Below are 13,529 nucleotides of genomic sequence, written 5' to 3'. Positions count from 1 at the left end.
CATATTGTGTTTTCTTTTGTAGTTCATCAGTTACATAACAAGATAAGAATTTGGATGGTTGCAGCTTGGTTATTGAAGAAAATTATAATCTGATCTCATGCCTTTTCCTATTTCATACCCCTTGACCCGTCACTTTGATAGCCCTTCTGAAGTAATCTTCCTTTCCAGAGAAATCCCAGGCTTGAAAACTGATACCTCCTTTTCTCATAAAGCCAACAGAGTTGGCTTATTTCAAGCTATGTCCCTCATTTTCAGGATTGGGTTTAAAGCTGTTTGTGTTCTTGCTTACACCTCTGTATATGATTGATTTTGGAGACTTCGAGTTAGGTGAGAGATTAAATTTTTAAAACTTGTATTCCTTAAAAATGAAAATTATCAACAACATATTTTTAGGATGCTTACATGAGGCAAATACCAATGCTATTTTGTAACTAAGGAGCATCAAATGATATTAAAAGACATATATCATGATTAGGGAATTATGTACTATTTAATGGATCATTTAGGTTTTTTAATATTTTGTATAATTCTAAAAATTGATTATAATTAGTTTTGCATCTCTTAAGTATTGACTTATAGGTAAGCATAAATAAAGAACTTATTAAATAATTAGTTGACATTCCTTGTGGTTTGACTAGCTTAGATTCAAATTAAGCACTGCAAATACTTCTGAAATTTTGTTATTCTCTCAAATGGAGGAATTTTGGAAAAAATCAAAAGACAGTTTTTACTAAGTAGATGAATTAAAACATACAGTCAACTCTCGATTATTCAAACTAATGGAGGAAAGGATGGAACAAGCATTACTCTTTCTTTAGTTCCTACCCCCTCAGACAATTGCTGAGAGCCTTATTCCAGACAAATTCTTTGGCTTTCCATCTTGACCATGTTGTATTTCCTAGCCTTGTATCCAGGATGCAGTCTGAAATACTGCTTACATTTGAGTTGACCAGAAAGTTTCATGTTTTCACATTCTGTTCTTCTTAGACACATTTTTTAATCCAGTGCTTTAGCACTGCTTTTGTGCTATTAAAATTCACATGAGAAACTGATAACATTGTCATTAGGATATTTTCCTCATGGCTCATAAAATTAGTTTTATATTAAAAAATCTTATCTTTGAATTACAATTTACCGATAATTATAACCTTTCAAAGGCATTACCTCATGGTACCAAACTGCTTTTTAATTTTTTAATACAAAAATTTTATGACACTTTTTTATCTGAAGAGTGTGTCATAAAAATTCTCCCAACTTTTTTAATTCTTAATGGTTGCAATATTTCTGAATACTATATGTGTTTGTAAAAGGGAAGAAATGCTGAAGGAATTTATGTGTGAAAACACTACGTTGCGTGTATATAATACATCATTTTCTCTACTAATTAACTGCACACAGTGTGCTATTATCCAGACATAAGTATTCATGGGAACGCATGTATCTGGATAACTACGAGTTGAAATAAACACACCTGCCTTTTATTTCAATAACTGCACATTCAAATCCACATAAGGTATTTATTTGAATGTGACCTCCATATACATGAGAAAACATTGGTTTCATTGTTCAATTTTTTTGTTGATGTTTTGTTGTTGTTGATTTAAATCTGGAAATAGGTACAAACTGTGGATAATGCTTCTCTGGAAAACTTTGCATGCAGGGAAAAGGAAATTCAAAGATAAATCCTATTATAAAACATTGCAATTGTTTTGTCTTATATTTTGCCTCACTATATGTTGAAGCTAAATTCTTGTGTAACGTAGCAATGCTACACGTTAAAGCCAAGGTGTGTACAGACAATAAACCCACCTGGAACTGTGCCTACTTTAAGCCAAATAATTTAATTATCTTTCTTTACAGAATAAAATTGTTGATCTTTGATTAGGAGAATCATTTTTTCTCAAGCTTTTTCCTTGAATAGTGTATTAGAATATGTCTAAGAAATCTTGTTTTCTATTAGGCAGTGGAAGTGTTTGTTTCAAGGCTTATTTTAAAGTCTGCATAGTAGTTTCCCCTGGCCCCCAACCACCATCACCATATAAGCCATATTTCTGTATACTTAGTTTTAACTGACATGAGCCAGAAAATTGAATTAGGGTGACTTTAGGAGTCTTAACTTTGAATTTCCTACTTTTCATTGCATGTAAACTCTCAACCACATGTAATATTTTCAGCTCAAGTTCTAGCTTGTATTTTGCATGTTAAAGCTATAAAAAGTCTATTTATGCTGGAAAGAATTTATGGCTATTGTTCCGCTATCACCTAATTGATAAAATTTATAAATAAAGACTGACTTTATTTATGTAGACTTGTCTTTCTGCCTTAGGGAGTGAACTACTTTATGTCCAAGGGTATCCTAGATGATTCACCAAAGGAAATAGCAAAGTTTATCTTCTGTACAAGAACACTAAATTGGAAAAAACTGAGAATCTATCTTGATGAAAGGTAAAAAGAAAAAAAAATTTTGAGTTTTCATCAGAAATGAGTTAGATAATGCTTTTAATGAGTTAAGCTTTACTTTTAAAACTATACCATATAGCGGTCATCTAGTTGAAAAATTTTTCTCACAGCTATTTATAACTGCCATTGTAGTCTGAAAGCAGACAAACAGTATGTAAACAAAGTATGGCTGTGTTCTAATAAAATTTTATTTACAAAAATAGGTAGTGGGCCATATTTGGCTCACTAGCTATAATTTGTCTATCCCTGCCATAAACAATTGGTAGAAATTAAAGATTATGATCATATAATCATGGTTGAGCTCAGCAAGAATTGAAGCGTAAACAAAGGATGACTATATATTAGATTGTCATTGATAAAAAAAAACGTGTACACATATACAAATATTTATACACACATGTACACACATACACTTACAAAAATATTTATATAATTGTAAATAACCCAAATGTATATAAGTAGAATTGTTACCTCCATAAGATGAGGTACTGATGAATCATTAAAAAGAATGACTTAGATCTGTGTGTAAAGATATAGAAAGCTGTTCATAATATACCGGATGAAATGAGAAAAGCAAATACTAGAAAAATATATACTATATGTTGACATTTTTTAAAGTCTACATAAATAGTTGTTAACTCTGGTGGTGTGGATTGCTGTGAAAAATGAAAACTGTTATTATTTTCATAGTTAAAAAATATAAAGAATTCTGTTGCTGTTTGAATTTAGCCAAAATACACACACACACACACACACACACACACACACGAAAAGAAGCCGCCCCTTTTAATATTGCAAAAATTTTTTCTTCATTTTGTAATTAGAATTACTAGTTTCACCTTACTTTGTTATAACCTATTCACAGAAAATTTAAAAATTATTTAATGTCTCAAATAATCAGAGTTGGATTTTTTAATTTTAAGGATTATATATACTTTGTAGGATTAGCTGATCTGAGAATCAATAATAAAGTATTTTCATCCAAAAATATAACTTATGAGTCCTTATCATTTTTTTAGTAGAGAACTGTTGACTAAAGCTATATCTTTTTCTTTTTCCACTAGGAGAGATGTCTTGGATGACCTTGTAACGTTGCATAATTTTAGAAATCAGTTTTTGCCTAATGCACTGAGAGAATTTTTTCGTCATATCCATGCCCCTGAAGAGCGTGGGGAGTATCTTGAAACTCTCATAACAAAGTTCTCACATAGATTCTGTGCTTGTAACCCCGATTTAATGCGAGAACTTGGCCTTAGTCCTGGTAAGAATATATATAGTGAATTCCTTCCATTCCCCTTCCCACCTGTAGGTAAAAATAGTAGTATATGAGACTTTTTTTTTCTCACCATGGGGAAACATGCTTTCAGTCATTACAAGTATTTCTTTTACTACTTGTAGCAATGAGTAATTCTATAGACTACAACATTTATGTGAGTTTAGAATAGTTTGTCATGGCTGTCATTTATATGTAGTAAACACACTGTTTTAGGAAGAAAGATTTAGCTATAGATGCATTAATATTATTCTTGATTGAGAATTGGGTATTACTAATTTAAGTAAAAACTTGAGAAATTATTTTTAAAGCTTTTCATAGTTTATATATTACATAGGTTAACACCTATAATTTTTCTACTAAAATTTATTTTTAATACAACTAATTTTCATAATGTGTGAATGAGTATATATCTACGTATGTGCAATATAACCTGAGTACCCTGTGTATTTTTTTCATTTGATAGAGCTTCACTTTTCTCTTCATCTCAAAAATTTTATTGTGCTTATTAAGTGGAGATTACAAAAACATTTACCCATCATATGAAATTGGTTGAAAATGTTTTTATAAAACATAATATTTAACTTTGCTTTATTAAGACTGCAGGATTCTGAAATAAAAACCCCATAATACTAGCAAGTAGTTGTCACAAATAATAATACAAGTATCTTGAGGTTTGTTACTATTTTGATAGTAAACATCAGATACTGCCTTGTGTAGATATAAAGACATTTTGTTGTTGTTGTTGCATACTGCTCAGGTTTAACAATCTTGTCCCTAAAAATTTACTTTTGAAATTAATACATAAATTCCATGGACCTTAAAAATACATATCTCAAAGGTGGATATTAATTTAACAATCTTATAAATTGTTTACATTTTATTTTGAAGGACTGTTAATGCATGTCTTTGTCATTAAATATTTTCCAGTTAGATTTTTATAAAAACATTCTATGTAAATAAATATGTGGGTTTTTTTTTTTAATAGGAAGTACTTTTTTAACTACTATACTTGTAACAGTAAAAAAGTACAAATGTATTTTATGGGTCATTGAATGGGAGTATCACATTTGAAAGCAAAGATGAAAATAAAGCCAATTCTGAAATTTTAAAATTTGGAATGAGCTTTTATTATAAATTCCCAAACTATTCTAAAATGCTTTGGGAGTTGAAGGAAATAGTCATTAATTGGTGGTCAGTTAGGATGATCAACTATCCCTGTTTGTCTGGAATTGAAGAATTTCCCATGACACAGGATTTTCAACGCTACAATTGGAAAAGGCCCAGACAAACTGAGATGAGTTAGCCATTCTATGTTTAGTTATGAGCCAATCTCAATTTATTTATATTATGAAAAATTTTGCATTAGGTAATTCCTTTGGGACCACATTTTTCAAACCACCTAATAATTTGAGGTGTTTCTTTTTAATTCCAGATGCTGTCTATGTACTGTGCTACTCTTTGATTCTACTTTCCATTGACCTCACTAGCCCTCATGTGAAGAATAAAATGTCAAAAAGAGAATTTATTCGAAATACCCGTCGTGCTGCTCAAAACATTAGTGAAGATTTTGTAGGGCACCTTTATGACAACATCTACCTTATTGGCCATGTGGCTGCATAAAAGCACAATTGCTAGGACTTCAACTATTAACTTCAAACTAAAGTTACCCAAGGACTTATTTAGCAGATATGGGGGTTACATTAGTGCTGGTCATTCTAGCCTCTGTATACAATCAAGCTCGAGAGTACATCTTTTTTTTTTCCCTTTTACTATTTTCTTTTTTAGTAATTTCCTTGGGGAACTAAAGAATTTTGCAGAATTTTTCTTAATTTTGCTTATCATGTTTTGCACAAAGCAGAGCCATTGCCTGACACAGCTGTTTAAGAATGTTCAACTGACATTATACTCTAAAAGATGGTATATTTGTGCATTAGATTGCTTGAAAAACTACTCATTTTCATTCTTTTTTAAAATACCATGTAATGTGTACATATTTAACTGAAGAGATTTATAATCATAATTATTTTATTGTAAAGATTTTAACTAAAGCCCTTCCTTTTTCTCTCAAACTGAGTTCTGAAATTTATTTGATTCTGATATGAGCTTATTACTGTCTTCATAAAAGTTGAATCTGAGTTGGATAAAGACAAATACCAGTTTCTCTTTCCTTTGAACTTTATAAGAATATAGATTTATTACTAGTAATAAGCAAAACAGGCACTTATTTTTATAATATAAATTCGTCACTCGACTTTCCATTTTTAAAAGTTCTGAGTTAGTCATTTCTCAGTAAGTCCTTTAAACTATTTGAGATAGCAAAATATGTTGAAATATAGGATTCCCATACATAGGAACAGAATGCTATTAAAACTTATATCTCTTGTAATTATTCAAAATTTGCCATTCTCTTAACTTGATAATTTCTGTTTACAATCAGTTGAGAAAGGGGTATTGTGAGTCAGTCATCCAATAATATTTACCAAGGACCTTCTGTGTACTAAACTCTGTGCTAGGTAGCAGCAATACCTAGACATGGGCCTTGCCTTCATCGATGTTACATGATTGATAAGGAAAAATACTGCTTCTTGGAGAGCATATGTATGAAGCATAGCTTAATTAACAATTATTTAATTATGAAACACTTAGCATTGAAATGATAAAGAAGAATATATTTATATGGTAAGTCAAAAGTTTCCTGGAAATATTGCTAAGTGAAAAGCATCAGCTTTGAAATGAGACACTATGTGATGATGAGTAGAGCTGCTAGTTTAGGGGGTGGAACTTGGAAGATTAGAAACTTTTTACTGAATATGTACAGTCCAAGCTTCTTTCCATATCTGGTCCTAAGTAAATAGTGGTTGATATTATTACAACTGCAAGTGATGTCCTATAGAATTTTCAATGGCAAGACATAAGGTAGTCAAACAATTCTGGACGTCAAGGGGACTTTTAGAACGGAAGTAAACAAGTTTTCAGATCTTGAGGAAAATACCTAAATTTTCACATGTGCATAATATTGAATTCCATAACAAGATACTTCTTTGTAATTTTTAACTTCAAAATTAATTTATTGGAAAGTTTCAGAAGACCAACAATAATAATAACATTTTATCATTTCCATTTTCCCATTAATCTCCTTTTCTTTCTCTCTCCCCCGCCCCATCCCTATCTCTCCCTTACCATTTGGTTCTTTCTACCTCTGTTTTAATTTTACTCTCTTTTCTTTCCTTCTTTATAGTTTTTTGTATCCTCCATTTCACAGTTTTCCCCTTTGTCGTGTTTTATTTTCTCCACCCTGACCTGATTACAAACGTAGATGGGCAGTATTCTTTTTTTAACATTTTCTCACGAAAATTTTCAAACATATAAAAGTTAAGATATATTTTACAGAGAATGTATATATAACCACTATGTAGGTTCTACAGTTAAAATATTACTGCATTCACTTTAGCACGTATTTATCCATCCCTCTATCCACCAATCCACCTATCTTACTGTTTAAATACAGGTAATACAAGTTTCGGACATCACAGTACTCTTTCTTCCTATAGAATTCAACTTGTATATTGTTAGCTAAAGATCTACTTTTTTAAAAAAAGTTTTTTATAGGTAAAATTTGCATTCCATGAAATACATAAATGTGAAGTGTACTAATCCATGAATCTTAATAAATGCAGACACTTGAATAAACCAAGCCCGTATCAAGATATACAACTTGACACAACCTATTTACAGTTAATATTTGTACCACTTCACATAAAATATAGAAACCTCGTAATCGTACAGGGTGTTTACCCACTTCTTCCATTTGTTATCTTAGAGTTGTTCTATGAATTGCAGATAGCGTACAGTACAGACTCCACACCATAATAATTTACTTTGAGTAGTCGTGTACACTTTAAACAAGGGGAAAAAAACCTTATTTATATTGACCCACATTGTCGTTTCCAACACTTTTTTCCTTTTGAAAATCCAAGTTTCCTTGTAACATCATTCATGTCCTCCTGAAAAATATCACCACCTATATGACTGTTCAGGTATGCTGGCAATGAATTATCCTAGTTTCCTTATACATGAAAATGTCTTTACTTTGTTTTCCTTTATGAAGAGTGCTTTGCTGCATATGTAATTCTGTATTGACAGTTTATTCCCACCCCCCTTTCATACTTTAAAGATAGTCCTCCACTGTCTTCTGGCCTCCATTGTTTCCGGTAAGAAGTCAGTATATTGAAATTGTTTTCTCCCTTTGTGTATAAAAAAAAAAAAAACTACTTCCCTCTGAAAGTGAAAATTTTGTCATATATTTCTCAATCTCATTTTTCTTTCCTCCCCTTTTACATATGTGCTAGAACTTTTGATATCATCTCATAGATTTTTTTTCATCTTTTTTTCCTCTTCAGTTGGATTATATCTGTTGATCACTGTTCTAGGTCACTGACTTTTCTGTAATCCCTTTTAAGCTCATTCAGTGAACTTTTTTTAACTACTATACTTCTTAATTCTAGAAATTCCTTCACGTTTTTATAATTTATATGTCTGTGCTGCTGCGATTTCCTATCTTCATTTACTGCAAGCACATTTTCCCTTACAACCTTGAACATAGTTAAATAGCTGCTTTAAATCTTTATCTGCTCATTTCAACTTCTTCAATTGCCTCTTCTTTTGAGAATAGACTATATTTTCCTGTTTCTTCATATGTTAGTAATTTAGACTTTGTCCTAGACACGGCTAATAAAATATGTAGAAATCTATGTTATAATACATTTCTCCAAAGACTTTTTTTTTAAAGCTGGAAGTTAACTGGCAGAACTCAGTTGCAAGCTCTTGCTCCCCTGAAGTACTTCAAATGTCCGTTCCCTTCTTTAACCTGGAATCTTTTGTGTGTGTCCACAGTTTAGAGAGAAGCCAGAGTGTGTGGCACAGTTCATACACAGAAATTAGGGAGCTCACTCTTCTTTTCTTTCCATTATTTCTATTTCTATTTCTTCCTTTTCTTGCAGCTACTGTTGCCCCAAACTCTGCCCCAGGGTTCTTCAAGTCTGTAAAACTAAAGGCTCCAATGATTCAGCCGGAGGGCTGCCTTCAGGCAAAAACTATAAAATGGGAAATTCATCTCCTATCTTCTTCTTCCAAGTACTCTCTTCAGTGTCAGCCTGAAAAAAAAAAATATTACTGATCAGCCTTTATTGGGTTGCTTTCCATTTCTATACTTTGTCCAGAGTTTGTGGTTTTATCTCTTCAAGGGCTTGTCTGAAAGAGCCATCGGTTGAAGTAGACCCCTCCTGAATTGGGCAGTATTCTTTTTACTACTTTCTATACTTACTGAATAGGGATTTATTCCTGGCATCTTAAAAACTAGGTGAGTATAAGTTTACATGTTTATTTTTAAAAACCCCATCATAATAAACATTTACTGAATGCTTAACTTAGTTCAGTATTTTCCGGTGAGGTCCCACTGGCTTTTGGAGAAGGATGTTCATTATGGGAGACCGCTCCCTACAGCAGAGAACATCAACATGCCTGGATTTTGCCTGCTAGATGCCAGTAGCATCCCTCAGTTATTGTGACATACAAATAATGTCCCCACATGTTTCCAAGTGCCTAAAGTTTGGAACTAGTGGACCTTCCTTCTGATATAACAAACTTATCTTTCTAAAACACAAGCTCCTTTTGACACTTCTGTTTCAAGTACTCAATTTCTACAAAATTTCAAGTACTCCTTTCTACAAAATTAAGCCTCCTCAGCATGGCATAAAGGGTTGTATGATCTGGGGGCACGAGGGTGGCTCAGTTGGTTGAGCATCTGACTCTTGATTTTGGCTCAGGTTGTGATCTCAGAGTCCTGGAATTGAGCCAAGAGTCAGGCTCCCTGCTCAGCAGGGAGCTTGCTTCTCCTGTCCCTCTGCCCCTCCCTACCCATCCACACACACACACTCTCTCTCTGAAATAAATAAATCTTTAAAAACAAAAAAGGCTATACAATCTGGCCTCGGCTTATCTTTCTTTCAAGCCTTGTCTCCAACATTCCTCAAATGTGATGTGATCTGATCTTTGTCTTTTACAAGCTGGTCTTTCTGTGATGTCTTGCTCTCCCTTCTGTATCTAAAGTTCCCCTACTCATCATCCAAGATCCACCTCAAATATAGCTTATTCAGCAAAGCTTTCAAAGACTGGCTTTCTATTATAAGGGCTAAATTAGGTAAGTGGCAGAGGACTTAGGAGGAATGAATAAAAAATAAAAACTGAAAATTGATGGTGTTTAGTGATTTTGAAGGAACCAAGTTTGATAAAAGGGTCTAGTTTTCCTACTATCAAAGGTAGCTACTAAGAGAAGCAACCAGTGGAGTGATATGGAGCAGATGTGATCCCCAGTTATTTTGAATTTGAAAGTAACAATGGAATTTTGGTTGCAGCTAGAGAATAAGGCTAGGAAAAAAATCAGGGCTGGATAATGTAAGTTTGGAGGTCTTACTGGTATTTAAAAGGTATTTTGTTAAGTGAAGCACTGGAGAAAGCTCCTCTAGAAGGTTTGTTGAGTAAAAAGAAATGTTTGGGAAACACAACATTTTAGGTTTTGGTAGAGAAAATGAGGGTTTGTGAAGACTATAGAAGGACCAGAGAAGAATGGTGGCCTGAGAGCTAGGGAAGCCGAGTTTCAAGAAGGATGCTGAGTTTGCATTTGGTGCTGCTCAACCAAGTAGTTTTTTTTTTTCCCATCTACACTCAAGCTTCTTTTGTCTACCTTTTCCACTTAAGGCTGAGTTCTTTCATTACAGTAGTGCTAATGGCTTTTATATTGTCTCTGACCAAATATTCTCTTACCCAACACGTAATCTGAGCTCTGCTGAAACCCACAAGAATACTTATGGTCCTCCGCAACTCAGGCCTGTCTACACCTTCCCTCCCCACTAAGGGCTGTGCTGTTTCAAGACCAGAACATACCATACCAACTGCTGCTAGTGCATTTTTCCTATGCATGATTACCAGTTCTGTTTTCTAATATACAGGTTAATTTGTGGGGGTTTTTTGGGTTTTGTTGTTTGTTTGTTTTTGTTTTTGTTTTTTTTTAAGAAAAGAAGGCAAAGAAAAAAGTGCTCAAAAACTTTTGAGTTCTCCAGATTTATCATTAGGGTTTTTCCCAAGTACATTTTTTAAAACTAATACTCTCTAATCTCAATGAACCCTGCATTTTCATTCTTCCATTATATTTGCTTTTTTTTTTTTTTTTTAATAATTGTAACCGCTCCCTCACATTTACCTGTTAAAATGTTATTTGCCCTTCAAAGTCCTCTTAGATTCTTTACTCTCCAGGGTAACTGTTCCAGTTCTTTCAGGTGGAAATTTTATTCTTTTATCTGCCTCAGTACCTAGCATAGACCTTGGACAACTGAATTATTTTAGATCTGGCTTAGTTTGTACATAAGCACATAGGGAGGGAGATGGTTTTACTATGTCCACTTTTTAAAAATATATTTGGAGCTTTCAGTTGTACACAACTTATAAATTGGAACATATTAGAGTTAACTTCTTAAAAATATTTAAAAACTCAATTCAACCTCTATTTTATTCTTGATATAAACTCATCTCTAGAGAACTTCTGATCTTAAATATTTGGATGAATCACTACTTTAGGACTGTCTTTTTTTTAATTTCAAGAGTTTAAGCCATTGATCTTTTTACTTCTCTAAATTGATCTTTTACATTTTTTACAGTATGATTAATATGGTGCTTGATGACAGTAAGCGTATTCAGAAGTCTTAACATTTAAGATAACAACTTGTTTATTGTAATTTGAGTCTGTTTTCCTCTGTTTAAAGTGAACTCCTTACATGTCATACTGTTAACTTCCTAGTTCTTTTTTAAGCATTCATAACTGAATATGTCTATTGTGAGAAGCCATCCTAAGGAAATAATTCAAAATAAGCAAAAGGCAAAAGGCAAGACTTACATCATTAGTTCTACAATTGTTTTTAATTTAAGGGAAAAAAAAAAAAACAACAACAACTGGAATGCCCAAAACTTGGGGCTGTTCAAGGAAATAACTAGCAGATATTTGAGAACATGCTATGTATGAGACACTATGCTAGGCACTGGTCAAGTAGACCAAAATACATCCTCATCATATATAATCCTGAAGCTATGATGTTTATAAATAATGTAGAAAGCAGTTACAAATCATGATGAATACCAAAAGGATATGAAATTATGCATATATGTATGTATGTGTATGTGTGCACACCTCACATTACAATTACTATGTAAAATGCCACAAAAATTTGATTGGAAAACAGACACTAGAGTAAAATATACCAAGATATGGATAATGATCTCATTTCCTCTTTCAAATATTATTAAGGATCATGTATTTTCAATAGAACTAAATAAATTCCCTGAACTATTCAGAAAATAAAGATAAATGGTGTCCCCAAATTAACCAATATAGTTTCCCCCAGAATGTTTCCCTGTATTTTTATTCAAAATGTGTTTTATTTTTAAAAGACACTTGGTTGATCTGTTAAATGATTTCTGGACAAATGTTTTGTTTTCAAGCTTCAAAAAGTGGATTGTTTTATATTATTTTTGTCTCATCGAATTAAAGGCCAACAAGAGAAAGATACCAAATCTTTACTGAGGAAATTTTCATTTGTTTAAAAAAAAAAATGGCTTTCTTCTTGGTGCGGTTGGACAGGAAGGTTGGATTTAATTTAAAATGATTAATGAGATTTTGTCAGGCTCCTTGACTTTACCACCACTGCAGTTCGTCAGTGCAACAACCCGGGGAGCCCGGACGCCACTCTGTCGCCCAAAACCACTCTCCAGGAAGAAAATTAACTGGCAGAAGTAGTGCCAGGTACACGTCAATGGCCTTGTCTCCTGGGTATCGACAGTTTAAAAGTCTGAATCAGAAATATGTAAGTTTTGGAGATACACATACCTAAAATAATGTTTTCACTCATAAATATTTCAGTAGGGGAAAAAAAAATTTAAGTTGTTGATGCTTTCCAAAGGAAACTGTAAAGCCCAGCTCTTCACTAATGTCTCTCCTCCCCAATTTATTTGAAAAATTAAAATAAACGAGGATTCAATGATCTCAGGATATTTTCTGCTTTTCTTTCTTTCTTTTTTTTTTTTTTAAGAATTATGGTGAAGCATTCTTAGAAAGCGAAATCATTTTTCACTTTTGAAAACACGTCTTAGCCTTCAGCATGACCCAGTTTTATTATCAAGTTTTTAAATTAACCTGAAAGGTTGTGATCTGACTTAACACTCCCTTTTATGCTTATTTGTGTACTTAAGTTTAAAACTAATCAATATGTTTAGCTAAAGCCAAATTACTGCATGTGGTTAGTTATGGATGGTTAAAGCAATACATATTTTTGATTTGGTGTTAAACTGCAAAAGAAAGCAATACCAGTGTTGATGATCTTCTCTAAAAGCCTGTCTGAAAGAGTTCAGGCAAAAGGAATTTCTTCCAACAAAATCGTAGTGAAGGTTTGAGGATCTGATAGACATTTGAAGTTTACCTTTGTAGAAGTTTAACATAATGAATATTTGCCCATTTTTATCCAAACAAAACATGAACAAATAATGCTTTCATGTTAAAAGTTTCAGAGGAGTCCTGTCTTCTTTTTTTTTTTAAAGATTTATTTATTTGTCAGAGAGAGAGCGAGCAAGAGCGAGCATAGGCAGACACAGTGGAAGGCAGAGTCAGAGGGAGAAGCAGGCTCCCTGCGGAGCACGGAGCCCGGTGTGGGACTCGATCCCAGGACGCTGGGATCATGACCTGAGCCAA

General features: G+C 32.9%; 1 protein-coding gene across 1 annotated transcript in view; it reads left to right on the top strand.

Moving 5' to 3' along the window:
• FBXO8 (F-box protein 8) overlaps positions 1 to 12,830 on the top strand; it is a 53,333-nt gene extending 40,503 nt beyond the window's left edge. The window contains exons 4-6 of the mRNA XM_004766099.3: positions 2,327 to 2,445; positions 3,525 to 3,721; positions 5,169 to 12,830. Of these exons, the coding sequence (XP_004766156.1) occupies positions 2,327 to 2,445; positions 3,525 to 3,721; positions 5,169 to 5,356 (504 nt within the window). The 3' untranslated portion in view covers positions 5,357 to 12,830. The remainder of the gene's footprint in view (positions 1 to 2,326; positions 2,446 to 3,524; positions 3,722 to 5,168) is intronic.
• Positions 12,831 to 13,529: the final 699 nt, after the last annotated feature.

Source organism: Mustela putorius, unplaced genomic scaffold, assembly GCF_011764305.1.
Source record: "Mustela putorius furo isolate JIRA1106 unplaced genomic scaffold, ASM1176430v1.1 tig00000682_pilon_pilon_pilon, whole genome shotgun sequence".
Lineage (NCBI taxonomy): Eukaryota > Metazoa > Chordata > Mammalia > Carnivora > Mustelidae > Mustela > Mustela putorius.
The sequence above is the reverse complement of the archived record's forward strand: the minus strand, read 5'-3'. Positions and strand labels throughout refer to the sequence as shown.